This window comes from Carettochelys insculpta, chromosome 10 (assembly GCF_033958435.1).
Source record: "Carettochelys insculpta isolate YL-2023 chromosome 10, ASM3395843v1, whole genome shotgun sequence".
Lineage (NCBI taxonomy): Eukaryota > Metazoa > Chordata > Testudines > Carettochelyidae > Carettochelys > Carettochelys insculpta.
In genome coordinates this window covers 37,014,330-37,033,626 of record NC_134146.1, presented here as the reverse complement: position 1 = coordinate 37,033,626, position 19,297 = coordinate 37,014,330, and the positions used below count along the sequence as shown (strand labels likewise).

General features: G+C 41.5%; 1 protein-coding gene across 6 annotated transcripts in view; it reads left to right on the top strand.

Moving 5' to 3' along the window:
* LRRC34 (leucine rich repeat containing 34) overlaps positions 1-19,297 on the top strand; it is a 30,801-nt gene that overhangs the window by 3,938 nt on the left and 7,566 nt on the right. For 2 of the 6 annotated variants that reach the window (XM_075004639.1, XM_075004638.1), the window contains exons 4-12: positions 1,937-2,058; positions 2,208-2,272; positions 3,709-3,792; positions 5,468-5,596; positions 8,123-8,218; positions 9,490-9,644; positions 10,966-11,121; positions 14,373-14,499; positions 14,841-15,037. In XM_075004639.1, the coding sequence (XP_074860740.1) occupies positions 1,937-2,058; positions 2,208-2,272; positions 3,709-3,792; positions 5,468-5,596; positions 8,123-8,218; positions 9,490-9,644; positions 10,966-11,121; positions 14,373-14,499; positions 14,841-15,037 (1,131 nt within the window). Of the gene's footprint in view, positions 1-1,936; positions 2,059-2,207; positions 2,273-3,708; positions 3,793-5,467; positions 5,597-8,122; positions 8,219-9,489; positions 9,645-10,965; positions 11,201-13,671; positions 13,805-13,954; positions 14,263-14,372; positions 14,501-14,840; positions 15,568-19,297 lie in introns of those variants that run through there. The other 4 variants (XR_012646882.1, XR_012646881.1, XR_012646884.1 and 1 more) reach the window with 4 other exon arrangements.

The following is a 19,297-nucleotide window of genomic DNA, read 5'->3' as shown; positions in this document are numbered from 1 at the left end:
ATTTTATTGGACCAAATTCTGTTGGTGAGAGAGACAAGCTTTTGTGGGACACAGAAGTACTTCTGGTGTCACAGCCAAGTGCAAGGTAGAACTGATTGTTTAACAAGTAATTGGTGCATGCTGTACACATTCTAAGTCCAGTGGTCCATTAACACATGTGCCATCATAGTGAGTGTTAGTAGGTTATAGATTGTTGTAATAAACCATAAATTCATGCTTTCTGGTCTGTCAGTTTTGGTATTTAGCTGAATAATTAATTTAAACTCTTCCACTCATCTTTTAAAGCAAGTTTCCTTTGAGGATGAGGGCTGATGTGTCACGTGTGATCATTTTGTGATAAGTGTTTTTGTCTTTTATCATTTTCCTACGTGAGTTCATTTGAGAGCATAGTGATTATCTTGTTTCACATACATAATACAGCTTGTACCTCCCTGGTCCAGCACCCTGAGGACCTGAGCTGTCCCAAATGAGAGAATTTGCTGGACCGGGGGAGGTCAGGCCTCCAGGCTTGACTGGAGGCCTGCCAGCCTGGGGGCTGAGTCCCCTCTGGCTGCTGCCCCACTCCCTGTACCCAGGCTGCTGGCAGGGGGGCTCTGCTGCAGAGCTGCTGAGGGCAGGTGGAGCTCAGCTCCCCATCCGGCTCCCTGCCATGCGGCTGCCAGCAAGGCTCCATGCTCCTGGCTTGCTGGCTAGGCTCCCTACACCGGGGCTGCTGGCAGAGCTCCTTGCAGGTCTTCCTGCTGTCAGCTCACTGGCCAGGCTTTCTGCCATGGCGCTGCACACGGGGCAACCTGCCCACTGGTGGGGCTCCGCTCCTGGTCCAGCAGCCAGACTGGTTCCATGCAACTGGGGCTCTCTGGTCCAGTTGCTGTCTGGTCTAGCAACATCCATGGTCTTGCTGGACCACAGAGAGCCAGACCTGTGAGGTTCAAGCTGTACTTATTTTATTCAAGAATTTAGTACACTGGATGAGCTATTCCACATATGATAGGCATCTATGGTGTCCATGAATCTTGCAAGGTGTGTTGTGAAGGCATGTTGATCATGGTAGCAGTGGAGATACGTCTGCAGGTTTTGCATCTGTTGTTCCAGGGTCTGCTGTTGCTTTGAACTGATATATCTTGGTCTGTGGACAGCTGGATTCTGATGAGCCTGAAGAGGTTGGGAGGTAGTTTGAAGAAGTGGAGGTCAGGAAAGATTTCCTTCAGGATGAGATCTCCATTGAGTCTAGTTTGCAGTTGTTTGATGGCATCATGAATGGGTTCCAGTGTGGGGTTCTGGGGGACAGCTAGGAGTATGTTGTCCGTGTTTTATATTTGTACTGAAGCAAGTTCTCTTGGGGTAATTGGGTGACCTGCTGCATGGTAGGGTGCACTTCTCTGGTGGAGTATCCTTGTTTGGTGAAGGCCATTTTAAGTATGTTAAGGCCTTTATCCAAGACTTTCTCCTTAGATCATATTCTGTGGCATTTTAGTGTTAGTCCTGGGGGAATTCTGCAATTTGACTCTGGCTCCAAATGGAACACTGGCAGAATTCACCAGGTCTAAAGTGCCTGACTATAGGTAAAAATGGAAAGATAGCTGATTTCTTCTGTGCTTAATTATTGAGGGTAAGGTGGAGTAAAACGAAGAAGGGGTAATGAAAAAGGAGAGAATGAATCTTCCAGAATAATACCTTGAATCATTTTGCTGCTAAAAGTCTAAGTGAGGTCTTGTGGAAATACACTGTATCAGGCTTCCAAAATGAACCATTATGGATTACAACTGGCATAGCATTGTTCTACATGGATTTTTTGAGAACCAGGTTTCACATTCCTGATAAATATACCAGATGGGATAGTGGAAGAGCACCAGTGCATCTCTGTCCCATGATACATACAGAATACTTTTTTATAGTGTTTCTTTCTACTGACAGACTTATTTCTACATTAAAACAGATTCACAAAAGGGATAACATTGAAAATAGCTGGAAATAACTGCTTGGTGCCAGTACAGAAAGTTACAGATGAGGATTTTCGAATTCTTGCCTGCATCTTAAGCAGTAACACATTTGTTACAGGTATGTTGTTTTGTATTACTACATGTCTGCATAAATTTGAAACAAGAAACATTTTTGAGTCTTGTATTTTCTTATCTTATGTGAAGAGATCAATTAGTTATTAAGAAGTTTTGTTAGTCTTATTTATGTCTGTATTGTCTGCATTTCAGGGCTGGATCTTAGATATAACATATTAACAGACATTGGAGCAGAGCATGCTGCAAAATTCCTTCAGGTAGTTTTCTCCATGTCAGAATATTTGATTTTTACCTCAGGATTTGGTTTCATTGGTCATGATAACATTTACATGCAGTAAATTGGTGACTGTATGTGCTGTTTTGGAAAAATTCCTGAAATCTTGGCTTTTCATATTCAAATCCATCAATTTAGAATGGTGGTGTCCAAAATAAATTTAACAATTGCCACACTCATGCCCCCCACCACCCGAGCCAGGCACCTGCCCCCTGCAGCCAAGCATCCTACCCCTTCCAAAACTGCTGGTGACTCACCAGAGCTGCCCAACCCTGCACTGCAGCAGCCACCCAGCCCCGCACACTACTGTGCTAGCCACCCTGCATAGCTGCCCCACCCCATGCCAGCTGCTCCAAGTGAGCTGTCCCATGGTTCCATGCGAACTGCAGGAGGAACTGCCTACGCCACTGCCACCACATGCTTGTCCCACCAAGTGGTGGGCCTGTGTGCGGAGGGATGGAGGGCTCTCTACATGCATGGCTGCTTCACCACATGTGGTGAACAGACAGTGTATTGGACATTATGGATTTAGAATATCAGATTGCATTCATCATAAAATTTTTGCAGTTGTTTTGATGTGTGTGCATTTTATAGTACGGTCTACAAAAAAGGCATTTAAATAGCATTTGGTAGTACATTGCACACAACAAAAATTAACAGAAATGGACAAATGCATTATATATCTATATGCTTATTATGTATGGAAGCGTAACAACGTGCTTCTAGTGACCTCCAGAAGAAGGAATGCTCCATAGCTGTGGAGTCAGCTCATTGCTGCTGAATCATGCTCTGAGTGTAAATTTTCATTTCTAGCTCTAAGGCTGTGTCTACACTTTGTCTTCTTTCAGAAGAGGCATGCAAATGAGGGAAATTGAAAATGTGAATGAGGTACAGGTGTACATATATGGTGCCTCATTTGAATATTCTTCTTTCAGAAGAAGAAAAGCAGTGTAGATGTGTCTCTGTTGAAAGAAGCTCTTTTGAAAGAATATGGAAATGAGGTGTCAGATACGTAAATCTGTACCTCATTTGCATTTTTGGTTTCCCTCATTTGCGTGCCTCTTTTGAAAGAGGAATGCAAGTGTAGACAGAGCCATAGCACCTTTTGGAGGGGCTATGGTAATGTGGCACTTTGAGGTACTATGAGGTACTGCCAGGAATATGCAAATGCGAGCAGTTTGAAGCTGGGCCGTTGATTAAGAAGGCAGTTTGTTAGTTTTTAATTAATCATAACTGTGTTCATTTTTGTGTTACGGTTGTTTTTAAATGTTGGTGCTCAATACATTTATTTTGAAGGAAACTGTTTCTGAACAAAATGTTTTTCAAAACCATGTGAGGTATTCACTCTTTAAAATGAGCAAATGCTCTGTAAAATTATATTTTTGAGTTTGATGCTGGTTGCTTGTTTGTGTACTATAGGAAAACTCAACCCTGCGCTACCTCAATCTGATGTTTAATGATATCGGCACTAGTGGAGCAGAACTGATAGCTAAAGCACTGCATGTAAGTATCAATATTGTACTGTAGTAGTTTTGACTTTAGCATCTGATTTGATATTGTACCTTCTGATGTACAACAATAACTCTGTCATCAGTATCAAAGTTAGCATGAAAAACCTCTTGTCTTTCCTCATAGTGAGTATCTGTTAAAGAAAGAGAGAGTCTGATTTTTGACTATAAAATAGCTGGATATCCCTTTTTGTATTTCACCAAGATTTAACAGGGCAAAATTTCACACGGTCAAATACATAGCCAAGAAGCTCTTTTAAAGTTTTCCATTATGTTCTGAAACTTGCTATAAGATGCCTATATTTGCCTATTTTTGGTTTTAAGTTTTCCTTTTTATGATGTCATTGTTTGCCTTGACATCAGTTTGTCTAGGACAGTGGTTTTCAAACTTTTTTTCTTGTGACCCATTTGAAGAAAATTGATGCTAGCAGCACAACATAATTATATTGTTTGACTAGAGTGTGGGACTGGTGATGATGGATTTGGGCCCAGGGAGAGCAAGTGCTCCATCTGGCCATGTGGGTTCAGGATGGAGCCAGGGATGACGGGCTTTGGATGAAGGAGGGGGTTCCAGGCAACAGCTCTCCCACCTCCCATTGGTCTGTTCCCAACCAATGGGAGTGCGGAGCCAGTGCTTAGGGCAGAGGGCAGTTGGTAGAGCTCTGTAGCCTCTCTCCCTCCACCTAGGAGCCAGACTTGCTGCTGGCCATTTTCCACTTCCAGGTTACAGTGCAGTCTGCCTTTGTACCGTCCACTGGTCACGTGGACACCTATAGCAAGGCAATCCAGTGCCTGACATTCCAGGACCCAGTATTGGGTTATGACCAATAGTTTGAAAACCACTGGTTTAGGACATCACTGCATAATCTCACACATCAGCGTCATAAAATGTGTTTGTTGTAATTTTGTATTTAAATTAGTCATAATGGGTTTTTCAACATAATTTTTGTTACAGTGGCACCAAGGACTTAAAAACAAAATTTACTGTGTATACAGTATTGCTTGGGCCTGACCTATAAATGCTTAGGGCCTGATCCAGTGCCCACTGAAGTCAATAGGAATATTTTTCTTGACTTCAGTGCAATTTGGATCAAGCCTTTAATTTGCCAAAAAAAGAGGCCAGGCTTGCAAAGATGTGCATACCGTCTTAATTGTCTGTATGTGAGTAATTCCACTGAAGTTTTTCTATGCAGGAAGTTAGATGCTTACAGGTCTTTTCTCTTTTGTTTTCTTATGAGTAATCAGAGCTCACTAACTTCTAGTATTTTTCATTAAAAATTCAGCCGTTAGCTAAATATGTGAAATGAGTGATATAATAATGAAATATAATGGTGAATGGATTTGCCTCTATTTTAAAGTAGTTTGCATCTATACTGTCAGTTGAGACACCCAGCAGTCTGAAATTACTGAAGAAATTTAAGATTATAATGGAAGCACGAATATCCATAAATAATTCCGAGCCCTCCCACCCTTGCAAACCCTTATGCTCCTGGCTACACTTTATGCAGGCAACTAATCCCAGTGAAAATAAAGGCAGCTACTTAGTTACTGTTAACAGTCGGCTGTGATCTTTGCAGAAGATGACATTTTGTCTTTATGGCATGATTAAAATATCTCTAATAAAATGCTTAGATCCATTCAGAGAAATCCTTTTAAGTTTTCTTGCCTAGAGGAATGAAACGCTCCTACACCTGAGAATGACTGGCAACAAAATTGAAAACAAAGGTGGAATGTATTTTGCTTCAATGCTGCAAATTAATTCAACCTTAGAGAAGTTAGATCTTGGAGACTGTGATTTGGTGAGTAAAGTAAAATTATCAATTTAAATTGCAAACTTACAGTTTTCTAAGAGTATTATAAACATCCTTTGGTTAAATTAATGGAAGATTGTATCTTGTTCTATACAATGTGGTATCTTCATCTATCACAAAATATCCTGTTGGCACTAGCAAGATGCACTTGGAAGAGCCTGTAGCATCGTGTGTTTATAGGAGTACGTAATATAGTGCATTTTAGCCTCTGTCATTTTCTTTACTCCCAAAGAGCCATTAGGGGAGTTTGAGTGTTGCACTGTACTCTCTGATACAGGAAACTTTTGTTTATCTGGTATTTGAACAACCAGATCTCTCAGATAACCAGCATAATGCTGGCAAATGCAGCTTTCTATTTTTCCCCCTGAGAGTCTGAGTGCTGTGCGAGCCTCCCCGCAGGCTGAGCGAGAGCCCCCCAGGCTCCTTGCGCCATGTGGCACCTGTGCAGTGATGTCCCCCCACAAGCAGCTCCTCACAGGGTGCAGCTGTGCCCGCCACCCTGCAGGCGGCTCCTTAAAAGGCAAGCAGCTCTGCACAGGGCTCCTTGTGGGCATGGCTATGCCTGCCACCCTGTAAGCGGCTCCTCACAGGTGTGGCTGTGTCCACTGCCCTGCAACAGCTCCTCGCGCCATGTGGCAATGTCCGTGGCTGTGTCCGCTGCCCCGCAAGCAACACCTACTGTCCCCACCAAAAGATACACAGGGCAGTACTTTACCGCAGCAACCTCTACCCTCCAAAGCCTTAATCTAGGAAGGTAGCCTAGCTAAATTTCACCCTTATTTATGGACCCCCTACTCATCCTGTTCTTGTCCTAAGAGTTATACCTTCCATAACACCCTAACCCTAGCCTGGAAGCCCGACTGTCTGTCGACCTAATCTTAGCCTGGAGAGACCTGTTCACTTGAACACTAACCCAGTCCTAACACTATCCTAGGGATCTGAGAGAGATTCCCAAACCTGAGCCATTCTTTTTGGATAACTAATCTGAGGAATTGTACCAGATTGAGGTGTCATTAGAGGAAGTTTTGGAACAAATTGATAAATGAAATCGTAAGGCATCAGGATGATTTGGCATTCATACAAGAGTTCTGAAAGAATTCAGATGTGAAATTGCAGAACTACTAACTGTGGTTTGTAACCTATCCTTCAAATCATCTTTTGCACGAAATAACCAGAAGATAGCTAATATGATGCCAATTTTTTAAAAGGAGTCTAGAGGTGATCTTGGCAATTTCAGGTTGGTAACTTCTGTACTGGGCAAAGTGGTAGAAACTATAGTAAAGAACAAAATGATCAGACACATAGATGAACATAAGTTGTTGGAGAGGAATCAATATGGTTTTTGTAAAAGGAAATTGTTCCTCACCAATATTCTAAAATTCTCTGAGTTGGTCAACAAGCATGTGGACAACGGCCTTTCAGTGAATATAATATACTTAGATTTCCAGTAAACCTTTGACAAGGTCTCTCACCAAAGTTGTTTAGCAAAGAAAGCTATCATTGGATAAGAGGAAAGGTCTCCTCATGCATTGATAACCAGTTAAAAGATAAAAGTAAATGGTTAGTTTTCATAAAGGAAAGAGGTAACTAGTGGTGTCCTCCAAGCACATTTTAGGCAACACACTTAAACACTAACTGTAGATCTGGGAAGCCTACTCTCCACAGTCATAAGAATGTAATAAGAACATAAGAATGGTCATACTGGGTCAGACCAAAGGTTTGAAGGTTAATCTCCTGAACCCTATATCCTGGAGGTTCCTACCCACCTGAACCTACATCCTACTCTGGTGAGCCCTACTCACCTGAAACCTAATCCTCACCTGGAGAGCCCTACTCTCCATAGCATTACCCTTACCTTAGGGAGTCCTCCGCTCCACTATCTTCACCCTCACGCAGTGAGGCCCACCTACTTGAAACCTAACATCATCCCAGATAGCTTTGCCTTCTACAAGCCTATCCCTAACCTGGGGAGCCCTGTCCTGAGCCCCATGAATATTATTAACAGTTTTACCCCATACATTATAAAAAATAACACAATGTAAGTACAGTAAACTCTTCCAGACTCCAAAACGCCATGTAGAAGTGTGGCCGCGGGGGGCGCTTCTGGAAGGAAGTCCTTCTTTCGGAGGCCCCTTCTTCCCAAAAATTTTTGGGAAGAAGGGGCCTCTGGAAGGAGGACTTCCTTCTGGAAGCCCCCCATTCCCTGGGGCCACGCTTCTACACGGCATTTTGGAATCTGGAAAAATGGTCTTCTGGACTCAAATCACGTGATGTTATGCTAATAAGGCACGGGGAATTTGCATCTGCGCCTCATTAGCATCTTGCGCTTCCTGTATTAGCATGCCACTTCCAAAGAAAGTGGCCTGTGTAGAAAAAACAGTATTTCTAACTCATATCAATTTGATATTTATGATTTTTCCAAAAGTACATCCTATAAGGAGGCATTCCATCTATGTTGCTTTATTTATATATTGAACAGGTTTTTCTAAAGAATTTATCTATTTTTGTTTTCAGGGCATGCAGAGTCTTATAGCAATAGCAACAGTTATGAGCCATAACAAAGCAATAAAAGCACTAAACCTAAACCGTCCTATACTGTACAGCCAGGAGGTATGTCTATATACTGTAGAGTAAGTTCAGATACAGGCGTAAGGGTAATCAATACTGATAAGTTTATGGAGGCCTATAGTGCTCCTGGACAGTGTAACTTTCTGGGGCTGCTTAATATACTTGTATGAGAGCTGCCAAAGTTGTGTTTTTTTTAAAAACCTTTCTGCCTAAAGAGTGAACAGCAACAAAAAGGACTGTAGGCTCAGAAGCCAAGATTTTCATATCTGAGCCTAAAGTTATGCTCTTAAATCATGATTTAGCAGTGTGAAACAACCTTCTTTTCAGAGTGCTGAGTTCTTGGTCTCAACAGAAAGCAATTGGAAAATCAGTTCTTATCTAGGGGTTGTCTAAATGGGAATTGCAGAAAAAGAGTGGATTTTTTGGTTTAGTTTAAGTGCCTTCTGAAGTGAAATAAACAGAACAAAAAAAATACAAAAAACGCCCCCACACCTCTGTCCTAAAATGAGGTAAATGCCCATTTGGGGCGTTATGCCAGTATACCTACATCAGTTTAAATTCACATCTTGGCTTATAATGAAAACAGCGTTCCTGTGTAGACAAAGCCATAGATGCCTAACCATGGATTTAGGAGCCTAATTTTAGGCCCTTGGTTTTGAAAATATCTGGATCAGAATAAACCCCACACTCTACTAAGGGCCCAAACCAACACCCATTGAAGATTATGTGTGTCTTCCCATTATTCCTTCCTCTCCTTTGTGTGGGCTTCTTCATTGTTCCTACCTGACTGAAGCCATTTACAAATTATTGCCTTTACCAAACATGCTAATTTTGAAAACAATTCACTGCCTTTTATAGATGCAGAATATGTTTTTTCTACCATTAATCCCTCTTTCCAAGACATCTGTTCTTTGTAAAACAATTTTTGACACCTGTTTCACACCACTGATGTCAATGGGAGTTGGATCAAGTTCTAAAATATCGTGTCACGGAAACTTGAAAAAGAAATGACCAAGGTATAGAAGAGGACTGGGAGTTGTTAAATTTGCTTGAGAATTACACTGCAAGGGTATACAGTTCTGTAAATCTGCAGCTCTATTTTTCCAGTGATTTTTTTGTATATCTAGTTATAATACATCATAAAGAAGCTTAGTTAAGGCCAAATTCTGCTCTTGGATGCATGTAAACATCTGTGGTTAAGTGCAGGGAAAGTTGCTGTGCTTGTTCTTGAGACCAGCCGCTAAAGGGTAGTGTTTGGCCCTACATATAGATCTAATGTTAAAATGATAGTTTAACAGAAATTTTATTTTTAGGAAGAGACCACAGTGCACACAGGTCTGATGATGAAAAATAACTCTTGTCTTATGGAACTGCATTTGTGCAAACATGAAATGAAGAACTTTGGTGTGGAGCGATTGTGTGATGCATTGTATGAAAACCACAGCCTGCGATATCTTGACCTCAGTTGGTAAAGATTCCACCTCGTTTTTATTCAAATTACACACACACAGAGTACGTTATTGCTGTTGAAAACTGTGCAAAAAGCAATGTGAAGGGATATCATATGGTACTTGCTGCTATTTTCCCTCCAGAAAAATGTGATTTGTCAAGGTGAAATGGACAGTTAGAGATGGAAGTCATGGCTGAAGAATGTGCAATGTTATTTTAGTCACAGCCTTGGCTGTTGGGATGGTGCAGAGTTATGCCACTGTACAAGGAACACCAGGAACCTTCTGCCTTAGGGAGATGCAGTGTCCCTTGTATATCTGGAGAAGCCTCTTTAAGGGGTGCAACATTCTCCACCCTCCCCACCCTGGCTGATCAACTCTGCTGTAACTCTGAGAAATCCTCACATAGGCCACAGAAGGAGGGGAAAAGAGGTTGTCTCCTTCCCTCCTTTTCCTTCTACCCCCACCACTTGGAGGCTATGACATATTTTACTCCTAAATTTACAAGCTTTGGGTAAAAGATTGTCTCCCTTTGGAATTTTTTCTCCTAAGATCCATGTGATTGGCTGTCTAAATAAACAAATAAATTTCCTGCCTCCAAGGGCCTCGGGTCTCAATGCATTTCAGTCCTCAGGCCCACTGATAGACAGGGCAAAGGGAGTAACTGCTTTGGGTCTGAACAATTCAGAAGGGGCCAGAGCTCCTGGCTGCCACTGCAGCCCAGGGGCCTTTAAATTATTTCTGGAACCCCGCATGGCATGGCTCTGGGCAGCACTGAGGGCTGCCAGGGTAGGTGCAGCATGCTCCAGGTGGTACTGAATGTTACCCGAGGGAGGCTAGTCTCAGCCCTGTCCCTTCCACTCGAGGCAGCACCCCTTCTGAGGGCACAGAGTCAGTCCTCCCCACTCTCCTGCCTTGCCCAGGGGCCCAGAGAGTCTATCAGATCCACTGTCCATTCCTCCCTTTCTACTCATTTTCATGCAATAGTTTAATGTGCTGAGGGCTTTAATACTTTGGTCTAATTGTCACTCTTGGTCTTGGAGTAGGGGTGGCTGGGAGGTGGGAGGTTAGACTAGATAATCTGATAGTCCTTTCTGTCCTTAACTTTTATAGTATAGTATAGTATAGTACATGTGAGTGAAGAAATAGGGTTAATTGATTAGCTTGTGTTAATAATTCCCAGTTTGAGTAAAAATCCAGTTAGAATAAATGTACTGTACATTGCTTCAACAGCTATAAATTTCAAAATTTTATTCAGCAGCCTTTGAGGCATTTGCAGCCTTTGAAATAACACTGGTGGTTTCTCAATAGTATCCTCCTTTTAAAATATTTCTCTTGCAGTAATAAAATAACTCGTGATGGTGTGAAATTTTTGGGAGAACTGCTGAAACAGAACCAAACCCTGGAAATCCTAGATCTTAATTCAAATCGGATAGAAGATGATGGTGCCATCTACCTGAGTGAAGCCCTAGCTTCGTACAACAGGACTCTTAAAGCGTTAGTAAATAGCAGACAAAACTCCTCCAAGTGTAACTAGTGGAAAATCAGGAAATGTGGTACAGCAGTATATGTGTTGGTAATGTAGCATATCGCTTTTTTATGCAAATGATCCAAACTGAAAAATCAAACATTTTCCAAAATCATACATGGATGGGGACAGCTGGGGACACTGATGATGACAGTCATGGGATTTCTGTGGAGCTTTGCATGGGCTCTGGTAGAGCTAGTGAATGCCGGTCCAAGACGTGCTCCTGACTCAGTCAAACAAACCTATGTATCCTGACTGGGTGGGTTGAACTATAGGGAGGAAAGTCACTTGGACTCTCCTTTCTTGGGAGGGGGTGGGTATTAGGAACAAGAACGTCTAAGGGCAAGAGGGGATAGCGGCAAGAGGGGGATAACATGAAGATGCTCCCTCCCCAGCTTCTGACCCCTATATTTTATCATCCACCTGGCAAACGGAGGCCAAACACTTGAACACTACCGCTGAAAAGCTCTTCTCACATGGCAAAAGTCCCAGGCAAAATGGGTCTTTGCTCATGAAAGCTTATGCTCCAAAATATGTTAGTCTACAAGGTGCCACAGGACTTCTTGTTGTTTTTGAAGATAAAGGTCTAACTCAGCTCCCCCTCTGACACTTCTCCCCAACCCACACACATTTTAAAGCTGCTATATTTTCTAATTTACCCATCCCACCACCAATTCTAGTAAAAGCCCTTTAACTTTTTCCCATTTTACTTGTTTTTTCCCTCTTGGTTTGTTATTTATTGCTATTGATGCATGGCAATGAAAAACACATCATGGACCATTAAATCTGGTCTCCCACAAAGAAATCAGGTCTTTTTAGTTTGCTTTTACCCTACAGTATACATTTAATGGAGGAGATCAGCATTTTTCAAACTTGGGCTCTTGACTCAAAGCAGTTGTAGAGGAGTTACAAGGTTATTGTAGAGGGGATTGTGATATTACCGCCCTTCTGCACCACTGTCAGAGTTGGGTGGCTGGGCATCCAGCTGTGAAGGTGATGTCATACCATACCACCCTTACATCTGCTCTGCTGCCAGTGATGGCTCTGCCTTCAGAGCTGGACTCCTGACAAGCAGCTGCTACTGTCTACGGTTATGTCTACACTATGAGATAAATCTGAATTTATTAAAATCAATTTTGTAATGCCGTTTTTTTAAATTTTGATTTTGTGTATCCTCACTTTCCACACGCTCCCAAAAAATTCAACATATTGCTTCCACACTGCAATCACCAAACATCAACTGCTGCAGCAGTGAATTGTGGGAACCTATCCCACATTTCCCTCAGCCCTCTATTCTGAGCTAGGAGCCAGGTGCAGCAGCACTGTCAGTTTCCTGGGTCTGGCAGCTTGGGAGATCTGCAGAACTGACAGCAAAGTAGCCTTGGTCAGTTTCCCAGCTCCCACTAGTACAGTAAACCCTCCAGAGTAATAGTGGGGGAAGGGCTGTCTGTTCTTCCCGATGTTCCCTTGAATGTGAGGGTTTACTTCCCTTCCCCGCAGGCTTCCCCAGCCCCAGTCCCACCCTAAATTCCCCCCAAAAAACAAAGACCCCAAAAGACCCCCCACCAAAATAAATCAAAAACACTCTTCCCCCTCCCCAAAAAATACCCTCTCCAAAAAAACCCAAACCCCTGCCACTCACCAACTCTAGTGGAAGAGCTGCTGGAGCATGCTGGCGGGGGGCACTGGGTCGCAGGTGGCTAAGGGTGCCTGTGGGGTGGGTGCCTGCCCTTGGGCATCTAGTCCTCTGCAGCAGGAGCCACCTGCCTGCGGGGTGGCTGGCCCTGTGCGGCACAAGCCACCCGGCTGCAAGGTGCCTGGCCCCACGTGGCTGGAACAGCCTGGCCGTTGGGTACCTGGCCCTGTGTCACAGGAATGCAGCAGTCCTGGTCAATTTCCCAGCTCCTGCTAGTAGCGGGGAGCTGGGTTCTAGGTGCAGCTAGCATAGCTTTGTGGGATACTTAGGGGACACTTGTGGAGGCTAATAAATTGGATTTTAAGACAGGGCACTTCCACACTGGCCTTTAATCGAACTTCTGAATTCGAGCTTGATACTATATCCATCAGGTAACTGCGATATTGTAATCTCAATATTAGTACGGCCAAAAATCAAGCTAATGGTATTAACAATGAAGACAGTCGTGTGGTAATCCTGAGCTAACTGTCTTAAATGCGAATTTATCTCGTAGCATAGACACAGCCTAGCTCTCAAGGCAACACCGCCCCCCCCCCCTTATTAGCAGAACAGAAGTAAGGGCAGCAGTACCACAACTCCCGCTAGAGTAACTTGCAACCCCTCCCATCTTTTTTTTGGGTCAGGACCCCTACAATTACAATGCTGTGAAATGTCAGATTTGAATAGCTGAAATCATGACATTCATGATTTTTAAAATGCTGTGACTGCTAAATTGACCAAAAGGTACTGAGAGTTTCTGCTGGCAACATCTTGTTCTCATAGTTTTGATGTTTAACAAATATTGTTTAATATAATTTTCCTGTGTATTATATTTGGTTCCCAGTATACAGAGTCACTCTAATAACCAGGCTGTCAGATCTGAGTTCTTCATTCCATTTTGTCTCTTGAGTCTCTTGACCCTTTCCTGAAAAAGGATTTGCAAACAAGAGTCCTAATTGCTGCAAAGTGCCATTTAAGTAAGTCAGTATGACACACTGCAAGAATAAGGGTCTGCTTTTGCTGTTTCAGGCCTTAAAAAGGATTTTATTTAAGCCTTTTCTTAGTTTATTTTAGGTATATCAGGGATTGTCTAATCTCTCCTGTTGGACATATTTTGTGTCTTGCAGAAAACCTTATCTTGGCTGGATGTAGTGCCCATCTAGGTATTGCCTGCAAGCTATTTGTTTTTGTAAATAAAGATCAAAGGGTCTGCCAGATGCCTCTGAAAACCTTTCAGGTTCACCAATATAAAAATAGCTCTTGCAGCTCCAGGATGAAAGTTTAATTTGGCTAGAAGCCAGGTCCCTGCTTCGTGGCAGACTAAACATGGGAGCGGACCACCAAGCATTGGGTCACCTTGTGTGAAGAAATGAATTGCCATCCAAACCAAAGGAATGCCTTGAGAAATATTAGAATTATACAGGACATAACAGATGTGAGCTATAAAAATAATTTTTGTTGATGATTTATTCCACATGCCATACATAGGAGGCAGGAGTCAAATGACTTGGAATTTACTTATAAAATTTATTTTTTGTTTACTAGGTTAGCAGTAGTGTGCAACAATATAAGTGGAAAAGGACTTGTTGCTCTTTCTGATTCAATGAAAACAAACATGGTGCTTTCCTACATTTATATTTGGGGAAACAAATTGGATGAGGCCAGTTGTGTGGTAAGTGTTTTCTTCATTACTTCCCTTTTGCAGTTTACTTAATTTTATACAACTACTATGCTCACTAAAACTATTAGTGACACAGATGTGTAGTTCATTATATTTTATTATAAAATAAGTTGATGTCTTCTCATACCAAGCAGTTATAGGACAGCAGAACTATACAAGCAATTAAAATGCCATTGCATGCCAGTGGCTAACCCTGATGAATTGCATGCAGCCCATGGGCCACAATTCTCCACCCCTCTTTTAGAGTTCTTCTTTGCCCTATGTAAGCCTCTGGCAGACAGAATGTGTGAGAAGAATGTTGAATTTAAATCTTTTGCATTTGTTCATTTCAGGCATTTTCAGACTTAATTAAAACTGGCCGCTTGGAACCAAACTGTACAGATGTGGATCCATATGAAGTAGATGGACATGTATATCTTGCAGAACTCTCTCATGGCCTTAAAAGACATTACTATTGGACACCAAGTTATGGAGAGGTTGATAACAAAGATGCTAATGCCAGTCTTGCAATAGTAGCTGCAGAACATTTGTGAGTAAGATAGCAAACTGGTGCACCATGACTCCTGTCTGATAAAGGAAAACTTTCATATACAACCCCATGAGCAGGGACCAAAGCCTAAATCTGACTGCTTCACGAGGGGGTGGGGGGCAGAGGAAGGCAAAGCCAAAGCCAAAGGGTTTCAGCCACAAGTCAGGGGCCTGTAACCTTTGGGCTTTGGGTCGGGCAGTGCGACTCAGGCTTTGGCCCCTGGACCTTAGTAAGTCTAATGTCAATCTTGGTGACCTCATTAAAACAGGGTCCCGACTTAGTTTGAGAACCACTGTGAGGATGATGCAGTGCCTGTGTGGACACTTTAATACTTATAGAGGCCATTGTTTATCTTGATGATTTCATGGCATGAGCTGTAAAATTGATGAAAGCTGGGTAGCTAGAGTTCATCTTCCTTCTGCTCCTAGCTGGGAACCAGGGCAAGAAACCTAGGTAGTTCGGCCAGAAGCCTCGTGAGGAATGGGAAGCAGGGGAAAATCCAGGCTCACAGCTGGAAGCTGATAGCAGAGGTGAGAGACCAAGCTCCCCATATTGGCCCTCTTAGGTTAGTAAGATGTACATGATCAACCAAAGGAGGGTGTGAGAATGTGCAGTGATATAAATTTACCTAATATAGTGTAGACCAGTATTTCTTAAGCTGTTTGAGATCATGGAACACTATTTTTTATGCAGAACATTATGAAATTTTTCTTTAAAAAAACAAAAAAAACCTCAGCAACATGTACAACAAAACAAAAATGAACTAATTTAATCAGTTACAGCAATGAAGAAGAAACATTGTGGCTATGTCTACACTAGCCAAAAAACTTCAACATGGCCATGCAAATGGCCATTTCGAAGTTTACTAGTGAAGCGCTGAAATACATATTCAGCGCCTCATTAGCATGCAGGCAGCCGTGGCACTTTGAAATTGACGTGGCTTGCTGCCGCACGGCTTGTCCAGACAGGGCTTCTTTTCGAAAGGACCCCGGTTACTTCGAAGTCCCCTTATTCCTATGAGCAGATGGGAATAAGGGGACTTCAAAGTAGCTGGGGTCCTTTCAAAAAGGAGCCCCGTCTGGACGAGCCGCGCGGCGACGAGCTGCGTCAATTTTGAAGTGCCGCAGCCGTCCGCATGCTAATGAGACGCTGAATGTGTATTTTAGCGCTTCATTAGTAAACTTCAAAATGGTCATTTGCATGGCCATTTCGAAGTTTTTGGCTAGTATAGACACGGCCTGTCTCTGGTTTTATTAACAGAAAAGATGTACCATCAAAGTATGATATCAAAAAAGTCTGACGCTCGTGGCACATCTGTGAGTTGTTTGTGGAAAGCTAGTGTTCCACGGAACATAGTTTAAGAAACACTGGTATAGACATACCTTTAGTTTTGTACTTATTTTAGAAGCATAACAGTTCGTTCTTTGACAAAATCTAAAAGTAGATCATTCCATCATATCTTCTTGATCATACCATCCTCTCCTCTTTTACTTCACATTTGTGCTCAATGACTTCTACTGTTTAAATTAACAACGTAGCTATTAATGGGTAACTTTATTCATAAAAGTAATGTAAGCTTAAAATAGGCTGTGATAAGTAACTGTGACTTTGCCAGAAGCCGTGCTTTAATTTTAATTGGTTTGATAAGAGCAATATCACAAATAAAATATGGAAGGATGAATGGCATATACTTTGAAAATAAGTGGTGTGCATTTTCAAAGAATGCTTTTACCACATCTCATTTATTTTAATAATGACGCTATATCTAGACCGTGAAGAAATGTCAAAAAAAGATACACAAATTGCTCACTGCAATTTGAGTATCTTTTTCTGCTTTTCTGTCAGAGCCTTTTCCAAAATTTGGCCCATCTACATGGTCCCAAATTTCATAAAAACCTCTTTCAGGACATCCTTCTTTCTCATAGAAGGAGGTTTATAGTCTAGACATAGCCTAAAAGCCTTGGCCCATGACCGCATTATGTTCTATTGACATCATCTGAAGTCCACATCTCTACCTCAACTAAACCCTTCACATACTTTTCATGAGAGAGTCCTATATGCTGATTATTTCTCAATCTATTACATACTTATTTCAACAGGTTTCTTCAAACTATAACAGCCAAAATCACAAACTCTAGCTGAAGGCTCAGATATCTTGGACACTTCTGAATTAAAAAAATACCATAGGAAAGAAACTATTACTTTACTCCTGTCAATAAACCATAGTAGCTAAAATACCACATAGTTCTTATACTATTTTTCATCTCTGGAGCACTGAGCACTTTACAGGGGGAAACTGAGGCACAGGACAGGGCTATAACATGCTTAAGATCACCCAGCAAATCAGAGGCAGAGCCAGGAGTTGATCAGGTCTCCTGAAGCCCAGTCCCATGCTTTAGCCAACAGGCTCTACAGTCTTCATAGGAAAAAAACCACAAGTGATGTTGTGTTAAAAAAAATAAAGATAACCCCTACAGAAGGTAGCTGCAGCAAAGTAGTTTATATGTACTATAAAATATGGGCAGGTGTTAGCAACCACAACAGCAAGAAGAGCTTTTTTTTCCAAATTTGGTAAAGATCTCAATTCAAGAAATGCAATGCACATGAATACAAGACAGACAGTCTTTAATAATGTCCAACCAGACTTTTTGTAACCCCTATTTTAAGAACAAGGTACACACAATGATTTGTAATGCGACATGTTTACTGCAGGATGTTCAAACTTTTTACATATTCTATTTCCTCACACTTTACAGGTATATGTTTGTACCACTGTCTTCCTGACTTTCACTCCTGAACCTATTTTAATTATGCCAGTTTTACTTCAAATTTAATTTCAGTTTTCTTTCTTTAAATGCATATTGCCTTCACAGCAAGACTGCTATAATCTTCCTTTTGAAAAATCAAGGCTTTATTAGCAAAACGATCAAACACAGATACAATATCATAACCCACAATGCACTGCACATATTAAAGGGGGAGTTATCTAATGTTTTGAGGTCACATATCATTTGTTATTTATATATGAGTTTATTGGGGTTTCAGACATTCATCATTTATCAAAAATAATCAGGAGGTTTTTTTTTTTTAAACTTTGCAATTATAGTAATGGGAGCCACAAAGGCGCCCTTAAAGAGCTGCATGTTGCAGACCCCTGAACAGGGGGATAAACAAATTGTTTTGCATACTACTTTGAATCTTTCACTGCTCAAGAACAATTGTATTAAGTAGCATTTAGAATGAACATTGTGTACCTTTACACCCAAAATATTACCTTGTAGAAAGGGACTGGAGTTTCTCTCCTTTGGAAAGAGAATGTAAAGAATGATGCTGTTTCCAAATAACTCCTATACAGTTGTATACTGAATTAAGGGCTGTCTTGGAGCCCTTTATGACAATAGTGTATTGTGTTGTGATGGTGGTTATGTTAAAAATCTTCCCTCATTTAATTACTACCATCCGTAATTACAAACATCAGGCACAAGCTGAGAGAAAATTACAAAACAAGTTTATTAAAAAACCTACCATATACACTGCAACCTAAGTATGTACAAAACCCCCACAGGGAGGGATTATAGAAAAAAGAATTGAACTATAGACATATAACAAAAAGAAAAGCACTTCGTATATACAGGAAAAATACAGTAAAAATAACTTAATAAATTGAATACTAGTTCTTATCTATACCTATTGCTGTAAGTATTACCAACAGCCTCTCTCAAAGCCCAGTCTTGCAATCATTACTCAGGGTTTTTCTACATTTGGAACTTACCAAAATAATTATAGCAGAGTAGCTATTTTCCTATTCTGAAATAGCTAGTTACTTGGGTAAATTTCAAAGGGTAAGCAAGCCATTAGGTACAACTTCCACTGAAGTTAGTGGACTTGCTGAGATTTGGATCACACTGGAGATATTTTCTAGAAGTCTTTTTCAAGCTTCAAGACATTTTTATTTTCCCCACTTTCATTTGTCAGGGAGCAGAAATCTGGCTATTACCTGCACTTAGACTATTTAAGATGTTCCTGTTTTCCCCCCATTCCACAAACATGGACCAACAATCCTCTTGACACACCTTTGAGCTCCAGACTGAACTTGAGGGCTGTAAGCCTGCAAATAAGAGATGCATGGGAAGTACTCCAGGCACTGTCGTAGATATACAGTATAGCTCTTTCTCAAAGTTCTACAGCACCCAACTGGAACACGCCTACAAAATTTTTTTTAATTACATGTTATAATAAATTAATATATTTAAAGGAAAT